Source organism: Malaclemys terrapin, chromosome 23 (genome assembly GCF_027887155.1).
Source record: "Malaclemys terrapin pileata isolate rMalTer1 chromosome 23, rMalTer1.hap1, whole genome shotgun sequence".
Classification (NCBI taxonomy): Eukaryota; Metazoa; Chordata; order Testudines; family Emydidae; genus Malaclemys; species Malaclemys terrapin.
Genome location: NC_071527.1, coordinates 5,847,186 through 5,870,800, shown reverse-complemented (window position 1 = coordinate 5,870,800; position 23,615 = coordinate 5,847,186). Strand labels below are relative to the sequence as shown.

Here is a 23,615-nt window from a genome sequence, read left to right as displayed (position 1 = left end):
CACTGTGGTTCCGTATTTGGGGTCCTGCTCTGAGTGGGGGGGAGGGCCCTAGCTATTGGGCTAATACGGATAATGGGGGTGGGAGGAAATCACATGAATTAATCAAAGGTTCTTTGTCCCTTCTAAGAGCCTCTTGTCCCCCTCCCTCCTAGCTGGCAGCTTTCTGGGGACCTGCCCCAGTCAGCTAGCATGGGACAGGACTTACCCTTCCGTGGGTGTGGGCCGGTTGGAGACTGAAAGAAGGAATCGGCAATGGAAGTGAGAGTGAAGCAGAACAGAAGCTCAGAACCAACCCCCCAGCTTGTCTGTTCCCTCGGGCCTGGGAAAGCCCCCTTGGTGACCTACTGCAAGGCACCTGGCTGGCAGGGAGTCCCCTGAGGGATCCCACCAGCGCCTGCTCCCAGTGTGTACAGGTGATAGGAAGAGCTGTTTCCCTTTGCCTGAGGTTTTCATAAGTGAGCAGTGTCCAACTCAAGATGACACCTCCCCCCCCTCCCACCCTTAAAGATCCTGGACACTCAGCACCTGGTGAAACACAGGCCCCAGGATCCCCCACTGCAAGTCACTTCTCTCCAACTCCTGGAGGTCTAGGGCATGACTGGCAGAAGGGGGCAGGGCGTTTTCCCCCTCTGGGTGACGTGGCATGAGCTGTCTCTTGCTGAATGGGGTTAAGACCTTGGGGCCTGGCTTTCAGCCCCCAACTCCTGCAGGAGTTTCAGGCAGGCTGCTGCTGCCAAGGGGAATAGAAACCAGTGGCAGCTTTGTGAAAATAAATCCTCGGTTTCAGCTAGGAGGGCTGTCGATTTTGGGACTGAAACTCAGCGGGAACCCTGAGCTAGTGTGTCTCTGTCCAGCTGGGCTGACCAGAGTGGTGGCCCCTCTAGCTCTGTTCACCACCTTTCTCCAGCCCTGGCAGCAGGTGGCTTTAAGCTAGAGCCAGGTGCATTATTTTAGGTTGGGAAGGTGTTCTGTGTGAATCCCTTTGAACTGATGGAGAGAGGAGCTGTGCACAAGTGGAGGCGCAGATTGTTAGTTACCGAAGGGATTGGGAGACACACACTCCTCTAGGGAGCTTTAAAAATGTTAACTCTAAGGACTGCATCCAGGGACAACAGAGGTGAACCTATCTCCCTTCCTGCCTCTCAGCAGCTGGGGCCAAAGAGGGAGGGAACTCTCCCCCCTCTGAGCAGCTGGAGGGAAAGAGCCAGTGGCATAAGATGCTGACCAGATGCCTGCTTCCAGCTTGGGCTTAATCGCTATAGCAACCCTCTGCTCAAGGCCTACATGCAGCTTGAAGCCTGGCCAGTATTACCCCACCCCCAACCACAGCACATCCAGCCCATCAAAAACCCATCACATCAAGGCCTGGCCCCTGCTGTCTCATAGCCCTTCCTCCTCCCCCTAGCAGGAAACTGGGTCCCTGCTTGTAGCGCTGAGTGGCTGGAGAGGAAGCTGGGGGGTGGGCCCAGAAGGAACATGTATCTGACAAGAGACGCACCCACAGCTTGAAATCCAGCCAGGGGGTAGGGGTGCTGGTAGGTACCAGTGACTTGCCTTGGGTCTGGGGTGCTCACCAGATGCCCTGATCTCCACACTAGCTGGCTGCTGCCCTATTGCATCTCAGAGGAGAACCACCTTGTTTCCCTGGAGGGCTCCAGCCCAGGCCTGCCAATTAGAGACTAGGTCTCCCTGAAGAGGCAACCCTCCCCCACCCATGCTGCATCCCCTGACACCCTCCCCTTCTGCAGCCAGAGCCACCATTCCAGTAGGGCCTTTGCTATTATGTGGAAGGGGCTCAGAGTAGGGTGATGGACAGAACCTTTAGACAGACAGATCCACCCCACACATCAGCTGGCAACAACTTCCAGTGGATTCACAGGGGCCACACAGACAGCTGGAAGGCGTCCTAGTGTAGCTCTCACCAGAGGCGGCCGCGTACCGTTCAGCACTGCTTTAATTTATCTTGCACATTGATCTCACCTGCCACATACAAAAGGGGAAGAGTTTCCCCCAGGTTTGCATTTACGACACTGCGCGCACGTAACAGCCACCAGCACAAAGAGCAGATGCCTCCCGCCGGCTGGGAGGGGTTCGGCCCCAGCTGCTTCCTCGGTGATTTTAAGACTCTGCTCGTAACAACGAAATGCCTCAGTCAAGCCACAGCGTGCGGGGCCCGGGGGACCGATGCCAACGGCTACGCCTTCGTGGCTGCAGCCTGTGAAGCCCCCATGGCCGTGAGCTGCTGGATCTTCTGGCTCATCATTTCCATCACGGCTGCAAAGGAGAGAACACGCTCACAGTGAAGGGAGTTGGCCTGGGGCTGTTCTAGCTATTAAGAATAGGCGGGTGCCAGCGGTGGGCACCGCCCCAGAACCAGGCCTGCAAGAGAAAGGCCAACACGTCCCTACCTTGTTTCATGGCATGTTTTTCCTGCAATGCCGGCTGAATTTTCTCCATCTGTTTGGTCAGGAAGTCGATCTTCCTTTTGAAGAAATCTCGGGCATTGTCTGCTGTCTGCAAGAGGAAAGGTGGCATGATATGCCCACCCTAAGGAGAGGTGGGCACCTGGGGAGGGGCTCACCCCCTGCCTAAAGTGCAGTGACAAGGAAGCAATGCACAGGACAGAGGGCAAACACTTGAATCGCTCCAAGATTTGGCTGCTCAGGCAGTAACGCGCTTAGCCTTTCTACGGCACCTTTCATCAGAGAACCTCAAAGCACTAAGTAATGAAGCCTCACAGCATGCCTTACTTGTAGGTGTATCTATATATCACCTCATCTGCTACTGAAATGCAGCCACCTCTGAGGCGGAACATGACAGCTGTCCAACAGCGCATCACAACGCCCACAAAACAGGATAGAAATTGATGGCACCGTCTTCGACGGAAGCAGCAAGAGGAGACCGTGCATAACCATGCATCTTTGGCCAGGGCTGACCCCCTGACACTTGGGGAAAGGGTCACTGGAGTGTTAATGGTCAGCAGGTTGGTTTTACATCTGCCCTGACAGATGGCAGGCTGAGGCACTGCCTCAAGGGGAAGAGTGCACCACCACTGCCTGCAATACCTGCTTGGGTTTTGAAGGTTTCTCATAGAAGAACCCACCTGCTTAGCTTGCAAGATCCACCTGCAGCGTAGACCATGGAGGTCTGGCTAAGGGAATGCAACCCAATCCCCGAGCAGAGAATTGCAGTGCACTAACCTCACTGGCCATTTACCTAGCCTGCTGTCAGACACATCCCTCCACTCCCAGGGCAGAGCCTGCTGGGTGTACAGCAGGAATTCTGTGCTCAAGGAGTGAGTGCGTTTTGTACAGAGGTTGGGGTGGGGAAGAGATGGCTCTAAGTCATTTTATGTGCAGGTAAAACACATCCTGCCGCTCCCTGGAACACACCAAGTCTAATGCCGCTCTCACGGTGGCTTGGCTCATGAGTGCCTCCTACCTTTTCTACGTAGTAGCCTGTCCCCACGTCTACCAGCACATGGCCAACGTCGGAGAGCTTCCCAGGGACGTACATCTGCCAGGGAGGTCAAGGGAAAACACAGGACCAGCAGGGGAACCATAAGACAGCAACAAGGTTACAGTGATAGGTCCTGGGCAAAGCATCTTAGCTCTACACCTCCTGCAAGGGGCCAGATCCTGAGCTGCTATAAAGCAACAGAGCTCCTTTGAGCACGGGCAGATCTGAGAGTGCAATTCGCCCACAGCTTCAGTTTAATACAGTGTTTTACTAGATTATATTGTGGTGGCAGGTTGAAGGGTTGACCAAACTCAGGGCCCCGCTGAACTGGGTGCTGCACAAACGTGCAGAGAGAGAGTGAGTCTCTGTCCTGGAGAGCTCACGGTCCAAACAGACGAGACAGAGAAGGTGGGATGGGAAACAGGTGCAGAGAAAGGAAGTGGCTCACGCACGGTCACACAACAGGTCAGTGCTACAGCTGGGAATAGAACCCAGGTCACAGGCCAGTGCCCTGACCACTGGACCATGTTGCTAGATATGAACTGTGCAGGCCCCATGGGAACGACTAGAACCAATTTCAACAGAAATCAAAAGATCAGATCAGCCCCAAAGCCCCTAGGTGATGCTTGGCCAGAGGAGAAATCCAAGCCAGGATTAATGGGAGGAGGTTGCAGAGAGATACAGGGATATTGCAAGGCTCTTGGTATCGCTGGAAACTGGCAGAGGAGGCAGCCGGGTCTGAGCATGGAACTAGAAGCCCCTGTTCATTCCCAGAGCAGGCACAACCCAAGCAGTAGCAGGGCAAGTGCCCCCGGTACATCTTGGCCAACAAGCCTCAGCCCTACCACGGAGTTAGAGGGGAGCTCATGCTCTACCAGCCTCCTTGGTTCTTGGCCCCTCTGGCAAGGAGGGGGTTAATGGGCCAGCTGGGGTGTGGGTTTGGGATGTGGATGGCAGGCCACATGGAACAGCACAGATCATTTAACAGAAAGGTCACTGGAACAGCCGTCCAATGGGAGCAGCTTCGGTCACCGTCAATCCAGGCAGGATTTAGACTAGTGACGTAAAGGGTTCCTGTGACTGTTCCCAGCCTCCAGTTCCCTGACTGGAAATGTTCAACACTAGCCTGCTAGCTGCCAGCTGCATCAAAGGCAGAGCAGACTGCATCCTGGGGCCCGCAGGATTACATTCCCGGTTGGGGTGAGACTCAAAATGCCAGGGTAGCAAGGAGCCAGAGCACGATGTCGGCAGCATCTCTGAGGTGGTGGGTAAAGGATACAGAGCTGGTTAGCGGGACTAGCAGCTCCTTCCCTGGAGACAGAAACAAATACCTGTTATTACCCAGACATTACCCCCTACCGCACAGTACAGCAGCGTGGGGGGGGGGGTGCCAAAGCTGCTATGGGGTGCTCATCAGCATTCAGAGGCTTTACACAGTTGGGTCAGGTTAATAGTAACGCTTGGCCGCTTGGTCCCTCCATAGCATCTTTCATCCAGATCTCAGAGCTCTTGAATTAATTACACACACACACACCCTGTAAGGAAACTGAGGCACCAACCAGGACTGTGGCCTGCTCAAGGCCACGCAGCAAGTCAGCGGCAGAGTCAGGATCAAGGAGTCCTGGCTCCCAGTGGTTTGCTCTAACCACTAGTGAAAACTCCCTCCCCTCAGGATCTGGTCCATGGGAAGAGGGAGGCCATTCCAGGTGGCCTAGAGCCACGCCACATGCACAAAGCTAGAGGGCACGAGCAGCTCGGGGGGTTTAACAACCGCATGCACACGCCAAGGGGACCCTCTGTGACTGCACCATCCCCAGACCGGCCTGGGGGGAACAGGGTGGGAAGGGGCGCAGGGTGGGGGGTCTGCACTGACCTTCATTGCTTTTGTTGAGCACATTCAGACAGTCCTTGGCTTCCACGTACTTGGTCTGCACCACCTTGAGCTGGGCGATGGAGGAGGAGAGGAACTCCACTTCCTGGGGGGAAGAGCACAGCCCAGCGCCCATGGGGGCGGGGTGGAACCCGGCATCACCATGGGGGCAGGACAGAGGGACGGGATGGGGCTCCCCAGGCTCGGGGCAGGGGGTCTCTCCGGGGGGGCGGGGCCCCTCAGAGGGGATTGGGGGGGTTGCGGGGGGGGCGGGGCCCCTCAGAGGGGATTGGGGGGGTTGCGGGGCCCCTCAGACAGGGCTGGGGGCGGGCTGGGGGGGGGGGGGGTCGCTGACCTGGTCCAGCTGGTTCTTCAGCACCTCGAGCTGCGGCAGCGTCAGCTCCGTGATGTTCACCTGCTGCGCCATCTTGGAGGCGAGTCAATGAGCGGGCCGGGGAGGCGCTCTGGGCCGGACACAGAGCGACTCTATGGTACGCGACGCCTCCTCTAGACCCGTCTCTATGGTTTCCTTGGGACAGCCATTGCTCTGTAGGGCTAAGCCTCTACCCTGCTTCCGGCTGCCATTGCTCTGTGGGGATAAACGTCTATCCTACTTCCGGCTGCCATTGCTCTGTGGGGGCTACCCTCTACTATACTTCCGGTCGCCATTGCTCTGTGGGAGCTACCCTCTACTATACTTCCGGTCGCCATTGCTCTGTGGGAGCTACCCTCTACTTCCGGTCGCCATTGCTCTGTGGGAGCTACCCTCTACTATACTTCCGGTCGCCATTGCTCTGTGGGAGCTACCCTCTACTTCCGGTCGCCATTGCTCTGTGGGAGCTACCCTCTACTATACTTCCGGTCGCCATTGCTCTGTGGGAGCTACCCTCTACTATACTTCCGGTCGCCATTGCTCTGTGGGAGCTACCCTCTACTATACTTCCGGTCGCCATTGCTCTGTGGGAGCTACCCTCTACTATACTTCCGGTCGCCATTGCTCTGTGGGGGCTACCCTCTACTATACTTCCGGTCGCCATTGCTCTGTGGGGATCAACCACAATTAGAACCTATGTTGAGGCGTTCAGAAGCGAGGCCTTGCTCAGTTTCAAGGTCAAGGTGGGCTATAATGTTACAAAGTCAGCCAACCACAGCAGCGATGTGTCTGTCTCGTTCTTATACCACATGGTATCCAGGGCGATGGTCCTAACAGCACTAAACTCCTAGATCAGATGTTCTCAAACTGGGGGTGGGGAGGGGGTGGGGAATGTATTGGGAGGAAGAGGGGGTGGAGAAGTTTAAGGGGAAAAAAAACTTGCTGCACACATTTTACCCACAGCATTGAATAACTAGCAAACCTGATTGCTCCAGAGATATCGGGTCCCCAGCTGGCACCGTGCAGCATGATGGAGTTCGGTTGAGCTTACATACCATTATATAAAGTCGGTGCCTTCCATGCGTTAATCCCTTTGTGCACATTTAATTGTAAGCAGCAACCACAATCAGTTTGGGGCTTTTGGTCTTATTACAATGGATTGTTGGCGCTGTTTGAATCAACGCCTTACTGTTTTTAATATCTAGGGAGAGTTGCATGTTGATTTTTGTTAAATCAGTATATGTACTTATGTGGCAAGAGGCAGGGGTATGTGTGTAAACTACTGTAGACACAAAGACGGGGGCACGATGAAATAAGTTTGAGAACGACTGTCCTAGACCGATGCTGGAATCCACACTGCTCCCCCTCCTTACCCATCAGCACACACAAATACTTAATACATATTTAATAATGGGTTCCTCAGTCTACCAGAGAAAGGAAGAACATGATCCACTGGCTGGAAGCTGAAGCTAGATAAATTCAGATTAGAAATAAGGTGTCGATTTTCAACAGAGTAATTAACTTCAGAAGCAACTTATCAAGAATCGTGATGGATTCTCCATCAGTGGCAGATTTCAAATCAAGATTGGATGTTTTTCTTCAAGATCTGATCTAGGAATTATTGTGGGGAAGTTCTATCGCCTACGTCATAGAGAAGGTGAGACTAGATGATCACAATTGTCCCTTCTGCCCTTGGAATCTATGAATTGGAATCACCTGATGCTGACCTTCTCCCAGGCTTCAGCAGAGAGGCAAATAAATATAATTAAAGCAGATAAATTGCTAGGAGCAGCATAACGTCAATGTAAGCTATTTTCATATGTACAGAAAGACCTGCCCATAGTAACTGCAGGTCAAAACTAATTCACGTATATGAACAGCTAAGAATCATTTGCATACAGGTTAATGAGTTCCATACAATTTAACCCCCAATCCTGAATATTTCTGCAGGATCCAATTTTCCTCTAAACCAGCTCCACAAGGGTCACTTCAGTCATCTCTGGAGCGGGCTAGAGCAGTGTATCAGTGGACAGTAGCCTGGCAGAATTAAGGCCAAGGTCATGTGTGCTAATGTCTCTAATTTTTAATAAGATTTTCCAGGATGGGTTCAGGGCCTTGCTTTTGGGAGTTCAGTGAAAGATGGCATTTCTACTACAGATCCCCTGCTATCATGCCTGGCTCTTAGTTTAGTAGCAAGCTGAGTCAGTCAGGGTTATTGGACTGCTCTAAGTTTACTCAGGGCATAGGAAGTCCAGAGGGACAGAGAGAAACTTCAGAACAACCTAGCACAGAGGCCCCAGCCTCCTTTTTACCCACAGCGTGTTCTCCGAGAGAGGCCGTCACCTTATCAGTGTAATAAACTCACCTTAAAATAAATGTGCATTGTAAGCTTTTTAGGACAGGGGTTGTCTTTTCATTCAGTTTGTACAGCCCCTAGCACAATGGGGGCCTGCTCCCTGGCTGGGCTCCTAGGCACTACAATACAAATAAAGAAGCCAGTCCCATAATCAGTGACAGCAAGTTGGATGAACACCAGATGGAAGGGGCAGCCGCAGCTCTTTGGGTTTTACACAGCTCCACTAGTGGTCATTTACACCCAAGTTGCTCCATGGGGTGCTTACAGGACCTAGGCATGTTGCTTTTCACAGAGGCAGCAACAGGGGCTTTATGCTGGGGCTCTCCAACACAGAGGCCGACTCTGATGTGATAGCACTACCTACTAAAGCAATACACACGGAAGAGGGGGACAGCTGGCGTGAAGGTGCAGGTTAGAAGGGAGAGGCACGCTTTCCCTCTAGAGACCATCTTACGTACAGAGGGAAAGCGAGGGGGCTGGTGCTGAAGACAGTTATTAGGCAGCATTTGGCCACTAAAGTAACTTGGTCAGCTAGAGGCAGAACTACAGCCAAGCCCCACTGTAGTGTGGGGGCTGCTCCCAAGGGAGGCAGAATGGTCTGTTGTAATAGGGCACAGGACGCTGAGCCCAGAGATTTGGATTCTAGGACCAGCATTTCCACTCAGTTTGTGGAACCATCCACCAAGTATTAGGTATCCCACAGCCCTACCAAGTTTTCTGGGGATGGGAGAGAATTCCCCCATCACCACCCCCACACTTTGTTCCTGGAGGTGTCTACAGCAGCTTCTAGATCCACTTCCAGCTCTCCCGGTGGCCATGCTTCATGCTACTCCCCCTCCTTGACTTGGTGTATTGACACAATCCAAACTACCAAGCAAAGAGTGAAATCCGAGCCACTGTTAACAGCTCTGCAAGTTAAATCTCCTGAAAACCCTCCTGCCTGAAGCACGCAGATGGCATGGCACATCGCACTGCCAGAGCCTCCCCTGAGACATAAGAATGGCCGTACTGGGTCAGACCAAAGGTCCATCTAGCCCAGTATCCTGTCTTCTGACAGTGGCCAATGCCAGGTGCCCCAGTGGGAATGAACAGAACAAGTAATCATCAAGTGATCCATCCCCTGTCGCCCATTCCCAGCTTCTGGCAAACAGAGGCTAGGGACACCATCTCTGGCTAATACCCATTGATGGACCTATCCTCCATGAACTTATCTAGTTCCTTTTTGAACCCTATTACACTCTTGGCCTTCACAACATCCTCTGGCAAAGAGTTCCACAGACTGACCTTGTGGTGTGTGAAGAAATACTTCCTTTTGTTTTAAACCTGCCTATTAATTTCTTCTGGTAACCCCTAGTTCTTGTGTTATGAGGAGTAAATAACACTTCCTTATTCACATTCTTCACACCAGTCATGATTTTATAGACCTCAGTCATATCTCCCCTTAGTTGTCTCTATTCCAAGCTGAAAAGCCCCCCATCTTATTAATCTCTCCTCAGAGGGAAGCCGTTCCACTCCCCTAATAATTTTTGTTGCCCTTTTCTGAACTTTTTCCAATATATCTTTTTTGAGATAGGCAACCACATCTTCACCCAGTATTCAAGATGCAGGCCCACTATGGATTTATAGAGGGGCAATATGATATTGTGTCTTATCTATCCCTTTCTTAATGATTCCCAACATAGTTTGCTTTTTTGACTGCCACTGCGCAGTGAGTGGATGTTTTCAGAGAACTATCCACAATGACTCCAAGATCTCGTCCTTGAGTAGCAACAGCTAATTTAGACATAATTTTATATGTATAGTTGGGATAAGGTTTTCCAATGTGCATTACTTTGCATTTATCAACATTTAATTTAATCTACCATGTTGTTGCCCACTCACCCAGTTTTGCGAGATACTTTGTAGCTCTTTGCAGCCTGCTGGGGAACTTAACTATTTTGAGAAGTTTTGTATCATCTATAAATTTTGCCACCTCACTGTTTACCCCTTTTTCCAGATCATTTATGAATATGGTGAATAGGACTGGTCCCAATACAGACCCCTGAGGGAAACTACTATTTACCTTTCTCCATTCTGAAAACTGACTATTCCTACCCTTTATTTCCTATCTTTTACCAGTTACCACTCCATGAGAAGACCTTCCCTCTTATCCCCTGACAGCTTACTTTGCTTAAGAGCCTTTGGTGAGGGAACTTGTCAAAGGCTTTCTGAAAATCTAAGTACACTATATCCACTAGTTCCCCCTTGTCCACATGCCTGTTGACCCCTTGAAAGAACTCTAGCAGATTGGTAAGGTATGATTTCCCTTTACAAAAACCCTATTGACTCTTCCCCAACCAATTATGTTCATCCATGTGCCTGACAATACTTAAGTCTCAACCAGTTTGCCAGATACTGAAGTCAGGCTTACCTGCCTGTAATTCCCAGGGTCACCTCTGGAGCCCTTTTTTAAAAATTGGAGTCACATTAGCTATCCTCCAGTCATTTGGTACAGAAGCTGATTTAAATAATAGGTTATAGACTACAGGTAGTAGTTCTGAAAGAATTCAAATGTGAAATTGCAGAATTCTTGGGTGAATACCATCTGGTCCTGGCAACATATTACTGTTTAGTTTATCTATTTGTTCCAAAACCATCTGTAACAACATCTCAATCTGGGACAGTTCCTCAGATTTGTCACTTAAAAAGAATGGCTCAGGTTTGGGACTCTCCCTCACATCCTTGGCCGTGAAGACCGATGCAAAGAATTCATTTAGTTTCTCTGCAATGGCTTTGTTGTCCTTAAGTGCCCCTTTAGCATCTTGATTGTCCAGTGGCTCCCCTGGTCCAGCAAAGTAGCAGGGGCCTCTGCAAGTCTAAGGCAACAAAGCTGCAGTTAAATGCTACAACAGCCTCACACTTGCCTTCTGGTTCAGCCGCCTCACCCAACCACCTGAGACAGATAAACAACATCCAGGGGAATGTTTCTATCTAGGACTCCAACACACTTGAGGCCTGTGGAGGCTTGGCCCCCCAGTCTGGGCTTTGTCCTTGCCTACTCAGGAAATCTCCATAATTGTGTAATCTAATCTTAAAAGCCTCCAACCACCCATCAGATCTATGTCACCCGGCCTCAGCATGAAGGATGGGGAATGGGCTACATACCCTCTTGCCATCCCTTCCGGCCCTACATTTCTGTGGTTCTACACCAGGAGGGTTTTGCCAGTGTTCTACTGGAATGGCTGTACCAGTAAAACCCTCCTGGTGCAGAGGCCTCCACATTAGGTCTTTAGACAACTATGTTGCTGTAACAACCCCATTCCCCACCAGCTCTGAGGCCCATGGGGGCTTTTTAATAACATTAAACAGCTCTCCCCGCCCCCCTCCACCCCCCCCATTACCAGCAAAACTGCACCCAAGGCTAAGATTCTCCCTCTCACATCCTGACTGACACTGGCAAAAAGACACCCCACCCCCAGTCAGAGGATAGAATGGCAGCAACTGAAGGAACAAAAGCCAAGTGTCGTAAGTTGTTCTGTCCAATGCAGACCCCCTACCAGCACATGGGGTGTAGGAAGATGGCCCTTTGATGAGGGGCAACAGTGGCATCTAACCTTCCAAGTAATCACTGCCTCAATTTACCCAGAAGAGATTGGTCTAGATCAGAGGTGGGCAAACTATGGGCCACATCCGGCCTGGCCCGAGCTCCCAGCCCAGGAGGCTAGCCCCCGGCCCCTCCCCTGCTGTTCCCCCCACCCCCGCAGCCTCAGCTCACAGTGCTGCCGGCGCAATGCTCTTGTAAGCTCTTGCCGGACAGCGCAGTTGTAGAGCCATAGCCTGACCCGGTGCTCTGTGCTGCGCGGTGGCGTGGCTGGCTCCAGCCGGGCAGCACGGCTGCCTCTCCTGGTGCTCTGGGTGGTGCGGCTGTAGCACCGCCAGCCATCAGTGCTCCAGACAGCGCGGTAAGGGAGCATGGAGGGTTGGATAGACGGCAGGGCAGTTTGGGGTGGTGATCAGGGGGCGGGGCAGTCAGAGGGCAGGGATGGGGGGGGGTTGATTGGGGCAGGGATTCTGGGGGCCATCAGGGGGCGAGGAGGAGGAGTCAGATAGGAGGGAGGGGCCCGGCCACCCCTGGCTGTTTGGGGAGGCACAGCCTTCCCTAACCGGTCCTCCATGCAATTTCAGAAACCCGATGTGTCCCTCAGGCCAAAAAGTTTGCCCGCCCTTGGTCTAGAGGGTGGTTCAAGGTACACACTCCAGCCTAGGCAGAAGTCAGAGTGGCTTGCCCAAAAAGGAAAGCCTAGCAGAGAAGGTAACAGGGTTAGGAGTGGGGAAGTGGATTGTCCTCTCACCCCAGAGACCCAGGAAATCCATATGGTCCAAGTCTATGGCTCCACCAGTTTTATTATAGTCGTACAAGCAGATATTCAGCAAGCATTTGCAGTATAAAAACTCAGATTTATTTTAATTAAAATAAGTTATATTCATAGAGATTTGACAATTTACATGTATACGATTCTTCCCCCAGACCAGCCACTCTGCAAGTCACTGCAGCTGTTTAAATGTGCCACAGTGAAGCTAAAAAATATCCATCCATGAGTCCTTATGAGAAGCCACCCAGAGGCCTTCCGCCGAGAGTCAGACAGACCAGGTTGAAGCCAGTGCCTGAGTGCAAGGCACTTTCAGAGAAGCTGTGGTCCAGAGGAAAAAAGTTTGGCTAGGAGGCAGTTTTCAGGTCTAGTGTTTCATACAAGAGCCTGGAGGGATGAGTTGCTGGATCCCTTTCATGATCCAAGTCCCATGACCCCCGGGAGCCCAGTGAGCAGGGGCCTCACTGCAGAGACACGGGTAAGCCGTAGGCTATGGGGGCTGCGCCGATGAGGTATTTGAGTTTGGGGGCTTGGCGGGACTGGGCGACATGCTGGAGGAGAGGAGCGCCCGACCCTGCCTTCAGCCAGCTCTGGAGGAGCGCCTCCATATAGCGGTCGATGTCTCGGTCAGTCACGTCCCAGAGGTTTCCCAACACCAGGGGGCTGCAAAGGGAACAGACAGACACTTGTCTCCCCTCCAGCAGACACAGGGTTCTAGCCAGCACAGCCATGTCTGGATCAAGCCTAGCCTGGGTATGGGGGGCGGGGGGGGGAGAGAGGAGAGGGAGGAGGAGGTTCAGTTCCTCCAACCCCCTCCCGCTATTAATTAGATCTATTTGAGAAAGTGCGTATAGCTTGGACCGGCATCAGGCAAGTACCAGAGCCACAGAGCTCTGCCTGAGTTGGCATCAGGCTTCCCCGCAGAGCTGAACGCTGTGGCTGGGATTTGAGAGGACGTTGATTTATGGCCATTTGCATTTGAAGCTCTATGGGCTAAGCCAGGGGTGACCAGACCTCATGCTTAAGGGCACAGACAGAGCCTCTAAATGGGTCAGGAAGGAAACCTACAACTCTGGCATCTCCCTTCCTGTAAAGCAGGATGGGGGGGCATGGGCCAGTGGGTTGATAGTAGCCAGAGCACAGATTTCCCACACTCCAGATCTCATCCCCGGCAGACTCACCATCCCGCCATGATGTACTTGAGGATGATACCAGTTCCCTCCAGGTTGCCGCGGACAGCCAGGGCGGCGCTGCTGCAGCCGAAGAGCAGGGCCACAGCACGGCAGTCCAACTTTAGGATTGATGGTCCATCCAGGAAGCGGGCACCGGCTCCATGCCCAGCATAGCTAAGGTAGAGTTTGTGGGTGAGCTCACAGCACTGCAGGGGGACTTGGTAACAGCTTATGGGTGGCTGCAGCTATCTTGGGGTCACTGCTCCCTGGCCTCCAATGAGACTGATTTACAGGGCAAATGCTCTGCACTTCCATGGACTGATCCGATACCCTGCCATTGTTCCCCCCAGCTCCCCAATGCTGGAATCTAATTGCACTCCCATCCCTGAGCAGCGGAAACCTCTATCTCCCCAGGATTGTTACGCATTGGTCTTTATGCACAGGAAAGAGTCACCTGCTACGGACCTGATTACGGAAATGTGCACTTAATATCCTGTAGAGGCATCTCCTAGCAAGGCAAGTATCCTCACTGTACAGGAACAAGAAGGGGAGGTAGCTTGTCCAAGGTCACACCCCAAGTCAGGCAGAGAGCTGGGAATAGAACCCAGGAATCCGAGCTGCCCATCTTCTATGGAGATATGGTCAGTCCTGCTCGCCAATGCCGCCCACCCTCAGACACTGGTGCCGGCATGAGCCAGTGAGACTACTTACACATAGAGATCACGCTGCGTGAGAGCCAACTGCATCTGCTCCTGGCTTGGGACTTCTCCTGTCACCCCCATCCAGCCGGGTTCGCTGTGAGACAACACTGGGTGAGAACAGAGCGGAACACCCACCACTCCCACAATGAAGGGCAAACCCCAACGGCATTGTTCAGCAGCGCCCCCTATGGCTACAGGCAGGAGGTCTTGACGGGACACATCTCTCTCTCTGCTGAGGGAGGCAGATTACAGCCAAGCCACGCCGGGCGACAGGCAACCACGCCCTGCAGAACCCCTCTCCCATTGGCACGTGGGGGCAGGGAGATGCACCCACCTCTCAAACCAGGCTCGGAAGCGCTCCTCCGTCCCAGGCAGGTTGTCGTGTGGGTTGAGGACGTAGAAGGCACTGCTGGGATTCACCCCGCAGGTGAGGATGGACCCTCGCCGATACTGAAATGGGGACACAAGACGTGTTGCTCCCACCCTTAAGTGCAGCATCCTGCAGAGCCACTGGCACAGGCGGAGATCTAGGTGGGCACCCATGTGGGCAGCCACAATCCCACTGGGAGCTATGGGTGCTGGGCACCCCCCAATCCAGCCATGTGAACTGAGTCCATGCTACAGCTAGGGAAGCCCCTGGCTGGCCTGCGGGATCATCCCACCCAGCACTTGGAGCCTGCCCCATTGCCCCCATTTGCCAGGCAAGGGGTGCTCAGAGCCCCTCCAGCTAGCAGGGATGGGGGACAGCACTTCTTGGCTGACCCTTTCAAGCTCAGGCCACGTCTAGACTACCCGCGGATCGACAGGTAGTAATCGATCTATCGGGGATAGATTTATCGCATCTTGTCTAGATGCGATAATCGATCCGAATCAACACCCGTACTCCACCTCAGCAGGAGGGCTATGCGGAGTTGACGGGAGAGCTGCGGCGGTCGACTTGCCACTGCGAGGACGGCCAGGTAAGTCGAACTAAGATACTTTGACTTCAGCTACACGAATAGCGTAGCTGAAGTTGTGTATCTTAGATCGATTTCTCCCCCCCAGTGTAGACCAGCCCTCGGTGTCACTTGAGCGGGTCATGCAGGGGGAAGTGGGTTTTCTTCCCCCACCAAGGAAGGGCCCAGCTGATCTGAGAGCATGGGAGCTACCTACTGGCCTAGCTCTCACACAGGCAGGGGAATCCTTCCCCAAGGCCCAGCAGAGCCATCCCAGAACAGCCGCCCCCTCAACTTACCCTCTGAGCAAGGTTGTAGCTGAGCAGGAAGCGCAGGGAGGGTAACCGGGTCACTGGCAGGGTTCTCAGGCACGGGATGTTCTCCCAGGGCAGCTTCTGCAGGTGCTAGAGAGGAGAGGAGGAGGAGTTATCCGGAGAGGCAAAGGCTAGGCTGGCAGGGGCACGCTTCGGGGAGAGGACCACTAACCTTGTCCAGCACAAGAACCAGGTGACCACTTGTCTGCCCGCTGCGGGATCTCCACTTGTCCACCGCCTCCCGCAGGAAGGCCTGGGCGGCATCTGGCTGCGCTGGGCACAGCCCGGACGCCAGGCACTGCACATCTTGAGGGGTGAGGAGGTGAGAGCTGTTCAACACGAGCTGAGGGAAGAGGGGAAGACTGAGGCACGAGTGACTGTGCCAGTGTCCCCACGCAGGGGCCAGCAAGGTGATGGGCACAGCAAATCCCCATCCATGCCCCAGGGGAATGGCTTCAACTGAAAAGCCTCTCCCATGTGGGTACAAGGGGCTTCCTAACCCCATGAGAGCACATGAGGGACCTGGCTGGCCTTCCTACCACAGTCACGACATCAGCTCAGCTGCCTAAAGCTAGGCCATCCACATCTATCCCGCCCAGGCTCAGCCAAAAGCCCGGTCATGCTAGGGGCTTTTCAGCTGGTTCTCCCAGGACGACCCCTCACCTTCAGCAGTGCCAGATCTGAATTTTCCCAGCCGCATTCTCCGAGATGTTCCTGCAGGCTGGAGGCCTCCTTGGCCACACCAGAGTCCTGGCTGGCCGGCAGCAAGGCTCCCTTCCAGCAGCTCAGCACCTCCTTCTCCAGAGTCTCGGTCAGGACCTGCAGAAGGGAAGAGGGAGTCTAAAGCCCTTGGGCACTGAAGAACTAGCCAGCAAGGGCAACCACTGGCCCCCTCAGTGGAAAGGCCAAGGGCTGGCCTGTGAGGAGGGAGCTCCTCCTCTTGCCCCTTAGGGCCAGGGGAGGCATGTCAGCAGAGTGGGGTGAAGACCCAAGTCTCCAGCTTGGCTGAGTCAGCCCCTGTTCCCGCATCCCCACCCACCTTCATCCTCCTGTCCAGCTCCGTCCGGCCCAGCCACCAGTCCCTCTTGTCCGTGCAGCTGCTGTATTCCTTCTGCTCCTTCTGGATGGCGTCGAACTCGCCAAGCACCGAGCTCAGGGGCGCCTGCAAGAGACACAGCGCCATGACCCCTGCCCTGAGCTCACATAGTTGCCACTGCCCAGGTGCCCCATCGACCCTGCCCCTCACCTTGCTCTGCGCCGTTGGGATGTGGATGGTCACCGGGGTGCTGTCCTTCTCCAGCCGCGTTAGCAGCAAGGTGTCCCCAAGGGTGCCGGGCTGAAGGCTCACCAGGGTCAGCAGGCACACGGTTACACCTGGGATGAGCACAGCAATGGAGCAGTTAGGGGAGGCAATCAACGAGCCGAACCCAGCTAAGAGCCCTTCTTTGGTGTCAGAGGATACATTCTGAATCCCCAGCAGTGGAAGGGAGTAGGCAGCCGGCAGGAGAGCCCCGCCTGTGCTGTGGCATGGACAGAGAACAGTGCAAGCCTCCCATGCCAACAGCCCTGCCCCTCCAGGGGGAGGAGGAGATTTTGGTTCCCCAGGTCCATTCACTCCTTGTTTGGGGCCTCAGGTTGCAAACTAGGTCCCCCAGCTGGGATGGCTGTTTGCCATAGGGACGCCTGCCCACTAGGAACTGGACCAAGGACAACTCATTTAGCAAAGGCACTGCTCTGTGGCCATGTGGTGTAACAACATTCAGCCACCACAGACCCAGCTGGGTCTAGACCGGGCACCTAGCTGCAAGATGCCCTTTCCCAGAGGGAAAGCCAAAAGCCGCCCACTACCGCCAGCTGAAGGGGACCCTCCCTCTCAGCACATACCACTGGGGATTTTTTGCAGCTGCTCCCTGAAGCTCTCGGTCTCCCACTGGCCCAGCCCTGCCGAGCTGAATTCAAACAAGCTCTGAAGCTGCAAGAGGTGCTGGCACTGCAAATCAGCGTCCCCTCCCTGCAGGGTGAGCTCCTGCAGCTGGTCAGCAACGTCAGCCGCTGACTTTTTCTTCATTTTGCTGGAGATGGAAGCAGCATGCAGGGAGGGTCAGTACAGCAGAGACCCACAGGACCCAGAAAGGAGAGGGGCAGAGACGGGGGGCGGGTTCAGAAAGGCTGTTCTGAACCGAGGGTTATGGAACAGGCAAGTCCCCATAGCAGCGAGCAGAGCGCCAGGCTGTGGAAACCAGGAAATGAAATCAACTGGTCTAGTTCCAGCGCCTCGAGAGGAGTGAGGCAGGAGGCTATGGGGCAGCAGCAAAGAAGGGAGCGAGAGCTCTGAGTGAGGAGCGTTTAAACTAGAACGAGTGTCCTGATAGCGCTTCTTCTAGTTTGATGTTACCACCCTCACAGTAGCTTCCATCTCAGGAGCTCCTGAGGATTATTAAGCCTCCCCCCTCCTCCCCTCACCCCCAAGCTAGGCATTATAGATGGGGTGAGCAGCCTACAGTCTTCTGGCAGCACCAGGAGTGGTGGGGCAGAGCTGGCTCCCAGCTTGGTCAGTCAGCCCCCAGCCCATCTTCCCTTCCCACCTCCAATTCAGTGTTAACCAAGTTATTTTGCCCGTTCTCACTTTCAGAGGCTTTGTACAGCTCACGGACAGTTTTAACGCGGTCTCATCTTGTGGCAGTGGGTTCCACAGGCTTGTTATGCCCCATGTAAATGGAGGATATAAAGGCAGCCTTTGCAGGCAGGGAAGCAGTGGATCTAGAAGGGTTTCCCTTTACTGTATGAACCCGCCAGCCGAGGGCGGGCAGCTCTTACTAGAGTCTCCTGTGAACGTTGCTCATCAGCTGATGGCGAACAGTGATAGAGACGGACTCCGAAACCAGGTAGGCAGTAGTGATGGGGTCCCGACTGCCGATGCACAGTGCCAAGAGCCGGCAGAGCTGGCTGTAGAGGGTGCCTGTAGGGCAGTGGCTGATGGCCTGGAAGGCAGCTTTCAGGGAGTTGCTGACAGAGTCCAGAGAGGCCACACCTGGAACAGTCAGAGCACATAACCCTGTTGTCAGACAGGGCGAGACAAGAGCGTCTTCATTTGTCCCTCCCTTCCACCCAGCGCCAAGGTGGAGATCAGAGCAGAGGGGAGCAGGTGGGGTGCGAAGGATTGAGTGGATTGGAAGGGGATTGGAGTGGCAGCGAGCATGAGGAGGAGTTGGCAGATTTGGGGAGCTGGCAGGCGGGGAGGAGTGGGAGTGCCTTGGCTGTCCCAGGGAAGAGTGGAGGCAACCTCCAGCAGGATTAGCTGCTGAAGTATTATAGCAGAGACAGGAGGACTGCCAGTGCCCGATCCAAGCCCACCACGCTGCTATTGTGGCTTGTTGGAATGATGGGGTTAAGGACAGACCAGGCACAGAGTGCAACTATACCTGTTATACAACGGTCCCTGGATTCCCACAGGAGCTCACCTCTCTGTCCACTGCCACAAGGCCTTGATGTTTCAGTGAGGAGGAGAAGCAACAAAGGGAGACCCAGGTATTGTGGGGTTCCTAGGGCACTTACTGACAGCGGCGGCCAGGGAGGAGGAGAGCGCCTGCAGGTTGAAGGGGTTGTGGCTGCCTTTCCTCTCTGCCACCAGGAAGTTCTCCTCTAGATCAGCACTGGCATCTCGCCGGAGAACCTCGTGCTCCCCTTCGACACCGTCCTGCCCGTAGGCAAAGAGCCTCTTCCTCCCTGCAGACAAGAGCAGACACTTCCCTCAGACCTCGCCAGGACACCAGGGCTCTGGCTTCCATCGGGGTCTGCTCAAGCCCAGGCTCTGCAGATGGGACTTGGAAAGATATGCTTCTGTGGGAGAAGTTGGATCCAGAACGTGGCAGGATTCAGTTCTCTTTTGTTCAGCATTGGGACAAGAGCAGCATCTTCAGATCCACCCTGCCCTATCCATTTCCTCAGCTCAGCTCTCCCACTTGCCTCTGCTGTCTAACCCTCGGAGGCTTCCCTATCCATTTCAGGGCCCAGATCCACAGGCCTCCCCTCATCTGCAAGGCCCTATATGGGCTCACACCAACCAACCAGGACACATGGCTAGAGAGCGTCCAGAATGCTTTCACTCCACTCCTGGGAGCAAGGCCAGTCTTACAGACAGAGGATACAACAGTGAAGGGACTTGCAGCTGCAAACCAAGGGCAAGTCAAGGTTAGACCTTGGGGGCCTCCCAAATCTGGGCTCAGACCAGACTTTAGCAAGCGCTTTCTCCTTTGCCTCTATTCTCAGTCTGAGACCTCCCTGGTTTCTACGCCCCTTGATCTAACATGATCCAGAATACAGGTTGCCCAAGACATGTTACACAGGACAAAGCTGTCTAGTAGTCAAGCCCTCCCTGCTGACTCCCCCACCCCTTTCTGGATAGGCCAGAAAGCCAGGCCTACCTGGGGCTGGCTCTTCCTCATCAGATCCTCGCAAGACCTCAAAGCTGATCTCAAATCCCTCTTCCATCACCTCCTCTTCCTTGATGGTTCTTAGGAGCTCCCCTTCCTCCTCCTGCCCCTGCCCAGAGGGGCCTCTCTGGGCTGCTCCCTCCTTTTTCTCTTGCCCAGCAGCTTTCCTGTTGCCTGCTCGTGTTCTCCGGGGCTTGGCTTTGCTGCTCTGGGGACAGTTATCCGAAGAGCCGGCTTGGGCCCCCTCTGCGTCAGCAACCAAGGCCTTTGGTCGTGAAGCCTTCCTGCCATAGGCCGATGCCCGTGTTGTCTTGTGGCTGGCAGGCCCTGGCTCTTTGTGAGCGGCCAGCCCCTTGTTCTCTGGCCCCTGGGCTGCTGCAGTGGGATCCTCCACATCACTGTCATCGCTGAAGACCACCTGGGAACAAGGAGACAATCAGTTTTCTCCAGGGTGGATCCCAGCTCCTTGCTCTCCAGTCTAGTCTACCCCCTCTGGGCAGTGCCCAGAATGTATGTGAAGAGAGATTTATCAAGCCCTTCTTGGCACCAGGATGGGACTGCAGGGAACGGCCATTTTTTTAAGCAGGGGATCAGTAGCCCTGGAATCTGAAGGCCTGAGTTTCTCTCCAACACCAGCAGCACCAACTTCAGCTTCTCCTCCACTCTAGCCCAAGCTCTGGGCCTTGCCCAAGGGGAGTAGGAGCAAGAGGACAACTCCTGTATGCAGTGGATGACATTCTCGGCTGAGAGGTCTAGGAGGACTGACATCCCCATTAGAACTGGCTTTTGTCGCCCAACTCTGCTCACAAGCCTAGCTCTTAGACGCAGCGGCAGCAAACAGGGCGGCTAACAGGGGAGTTTGAGAGGGAGTTGGCAGGGGGAGGCAGGAGGGCGCGGTGTGTTCTGTGCTCCATTCCCCCAGGTGCTGTGGGCAGAGACCGCAGCAGCCATGAGCCAAGCAGCAGCAGCAGACAGAATGCAGATGGCTGCATGTGGAAGCTGTGGTATGTATATGGTCCTAGCAGGGGACCTGGAACAAAGGTATGTGTGTATGAAGTGTCGCCTGATAGTGTTACTGGAGGAAAAGATTAAGGGGCTGCAGATGCAGGTAGATACCCTGGTGGAGTTTAGGCGGGGGTTTGAGCAGCTGATGGAGGAAAGGCAAGGGGGGGCTGAAGGAGAATGCCCTGTGGCGGAGGTAGAGGCAGAGGTAGAGGACGGTGAGAGGGGAATGGAAGGGGGAGAACATGGGAGGTGGAAGCATGTGACTGTGAGAAGCAGGCCAAGGAAAAGAAGGGCCAGTGAGGGGGGAATAGAACTCAGGAATAGGTTCGAGTGTTTGGATAGCGAGGTGGAGGGGCAGCAGGTGGCGACTGAAGGTGGAAGGGTGAGAAAGAAGAGAAGAGCAGCTAGTCCAAGAGAGAGAGGGGAGGAGTTGATGGAGACAGCACCAATTCTGGGCCCCGGGAGGATTCAGGAAGGCATAAGGGGGAGCATAAGGGAAGATAGGAACAGGCACAGGTCAGGACTAGAGGGATCGGAGACTAGATTACTAGATCGCACTGTTGCCAGGCGACGGCAGGTGTATGTGATTGGAGACTCTTTACTGAGGAGATTGGACAGGCCTGTGACCAGGGCGGACCCAGAGAACAGAAGGGTGTGCTGTCTCCCGGGCACAAAGATACGCGATGTGGACCTGCGGTTGAAAAGGATCCTAAAAGGAGCAGGTAAGAACCCCTTGATAATCCTTCATGTGGGAACGAATGACACGGCTAGGTTCTCGTTAGAGAGGATCAGGGGAGATTATGCCAGGCTGGGGAAGACGCTCAAGGAGATAGAGGCTCAGATTATCTTTAGTGGGATTCTGCCCGTTCCGAGGGAAGGGCAGCAAAGGGCTGATAGGATTGTGAGAATAAATAGTTGGCTAAGGGAGTGGTGCTATAAGGAGGGCTTTGGGATGTATGGCCACTGGGAGGCTTTCGGGGACAGACATCTGTTCTCGCGGGATGGGCTTCACCTGAGTAGGGAAGGAAATAGACTTCTGGGAGGGAGGCTGGCTCATCTAATCAAAAGAGCTTTAAACTAGGAAGTTTGGGGAGACGGTTGGGAGATGCACAGTTAATCTCCACGCCAGATTCCAGTATTGAAAAGGTGAGTAAAAGGAGAGGAGACATAGCCGGGGAGATGAGATTGGACATAGGAAGGACAGGGGGGACGGACACAAGGAGGCCCGCAACATATAGTGCTGCTAATGGGAGATGGGCTAAACGACATACATTAGGGTGTTTATACACCAATGCCAGAAGCCTAGGTAATAAAATGGAGGAATTGGAGCTCTTGGTCCAGGAACTGAAACCGGATATCGTAGGAATAACGGAAACGTGGTGGAATGGCAGTCATGACTGGAACGCAGGTATGGAGGGGTATGCGCTGTTTAGGAAAGACCGGAACAAGGGTAAAGGTGGGGGGGTGGCCTTGTATGTCAATAGTGAAATAAACTGTAAAGAAATAATAGTGGATGGATTAGATAACACAGAGTCTGTCTGGGCAATACTCACACTGGGTAAAAGGACTAATAGAGCCTCTCCGGGGATAGTGCTTGGAGTGTGCTATAGACCGCCGGGATCGACCCAGGATATGGATAAGGAACTATTTAATGTGTTTAGAGAAGTAATTACTAACAGAAACTGTGTAATTATGGGGGACTTTAACTTCCCGGATATAGATTGGGGAACAAACGCTAGTAGCAATAATAGGGCTCAGATGTTCCTAGATGTGCTTGCTGATCAATTCCTCCATCAAGTGGTAGCTGAGCCGACGAGGGGGGAGGCCATTTTAGATTTGATTCTGGTAAGTAGTGAGGACCTCGTTGAGGAAGTGGTAGTAGGGGACAATTTGGGCTCCAGTGATCATGAGCTAATTCGGTTTAAAATACATGGAAGGAGTAACAGAATTAAATCAAAGACTAGGGTTTATAATTTTAAAAAGGCCAATTTTAACAAACTAAGGGGACTGGTAAGGGAAGTGGATTGGGCAAACGTATTAATGGATTTAAAAGCAGAAGAAGCCTGGGATTACTTTAAGTTAAAGATGCATGAGCTGTCGGAGGCCTGTATTCCAAAAAAGGGAAAAAGATTACTAAGCAAGAGATTTAGACCGAGCTGGATGAGCGACCGACTCAAAGGGGCGATTAGGAAAAAACAGAAAGCGTTTAAAGAGTGGAAGAGGGGAGGGATCAGTAAGGAAATGTACCTAAGTGAAGTCAGAGAATGTAGAGATAGAGTGAGAAAGGCCAAAGGCCGTGTAGAGTTGGACCTAGCGAGGGGAATTAAAAGCAATAGTAAGAGGTTTTACAGCCACATAAATAGGAAGAAAGCAAAGAAAGAAGAAGTGGGACCGCTGAAGTCTATTGCCGGAGAGGAGATTAAAGACAATCTAGGCATGGCGCAATATCTTAATGAATATTTTGCATCCGTGTTTAATGAGGCCAATGAAGGTGTTAGGGATACTAGCACCACTATAGAGGGGCACTCGGGATGGGGGATTACCGTATCCGAGGTAGAAACAAAACTTGAACGCCTTAATGGGGCTAAGTCGGGAGTACCGGACGATCTACATCCGAGAACATTGAAGGAATTGGCGTGGGAAATAGC

At 53.5% G+C, this 23,615-nt stretch overlaps 2 protein-coding genes across 6 annotated transcripts in view; both read right to left on the bottom strand.

The window, feature by feature from the left end:
• Positions 1-1,936: 1,936 nt before the first annotated feature.
• Positions 1,937-5,867, bottom strand: PFDN5 (prefoldin subunit 5). Its single transcript, XM_054012671.1, has 6 exons — positions 5,685-5,867; positions 5,333-5,435; positions 4,739-4,770; positions 3,442-3,516; positions 2,409-2,514; positions 1,937-2,274 (listed from the first exon to the last, which is right to left on the bottom strand). The coding sequence occupies exons 1-6, from the start codon at positions 5,754-5,756 to the stop codon at positions 2,195-2,197; spliced, it is 468 nt and encodes a 155-aa protein (XP_053868646.1). The 5' UTR covers positions 5,757-5,867; the 3' UTR covers positions 1,937-2,194.
• Positions 5,868-12,538: 6,671 nt separating this feature from the next.
• Positions 12,539-23,615, bottom strand: part of ESPL1 (extra spindle pole bodies like 1, separase) — a 33,226-nt gene continuing 22,149 nt past the window's right edge. For 3 of the 5 annotated variants that reach the window (XM_054012227.1, XM_054012226.1, XM_054012228.1), the window contains exons 19-31: positions 19,954-20,380; positions 19,085-19,255; positions 18,347-18,584; positions 17,414-17,601; positions 16,776-16,903; positions 16,569-16,691; positions 16,193-16,348; positions 15,702-15,872; positions 15,515-15,619; positions 14,615-14,730; positions 14,291-14,374; positions 13,589-13,753; positions 12,539-13,070 (exon numbers count right to left, since the gene is read on the bottom strand). In XM_054012227.1, the coding sequence (XP_053868202.1) occupies positions 12,869-13,070; positions 13,589-13,753; positions 14,291-14,374; positions 14,615-14,730; positions 15,515-15,619; positions 15,702-15,872; positions 16,193-16,348; positions 16,569-16,691; positions 16,776-16,903; positions 17,414-17,601; positions 18,347-18,584; positions 19,085-19,255; positions 19,954-20,380 (2,274 nt within the window). In that variant the 3' untranslated portion in view covers positions 12,539-12,868. The remainder of the gene's footprint in view (positions 13,071-13,588; positions 13,754-14,290; positions 14,375-14,614; positions 14,731-15,514; positions 15,620-15,701; positions 15,873-16,192; positions 16,349-16,568; positions 16,692-16,775; positions 16,904-17,413; positions 17,602-18,346; positions 18,585-19,084; positions 19,256-19,953; positions 20,381-23,615) is intronic. The other 2 variants (XM_054012230.1, XM_054012229.1) reach the window with 1 other exon arrangement.

Coding starts and splice junctions, on each gene's coding strand:
- PFDN5 (XM_054012671.1), bottom strand. CDS start 5,756: ATGGCGCAGCAGGTGAACATCACGGAGCTGACGCTGCCGCAGCTCGAG. Junction 2,515..3,441: donor CAGGCTACTACGTAGAAAAG/GTAGGAGGCACT, acceptor TTCCTCTTGCAG/ACAGCAGACAATGCCCGAGA. Junction 2,275..2,408: donor AAAACATGCCATGAAACAAG/GTAGGGACGTGT, acceptor TCTCCTTTGCAG/CCGTGATGGAAATGATGAGC.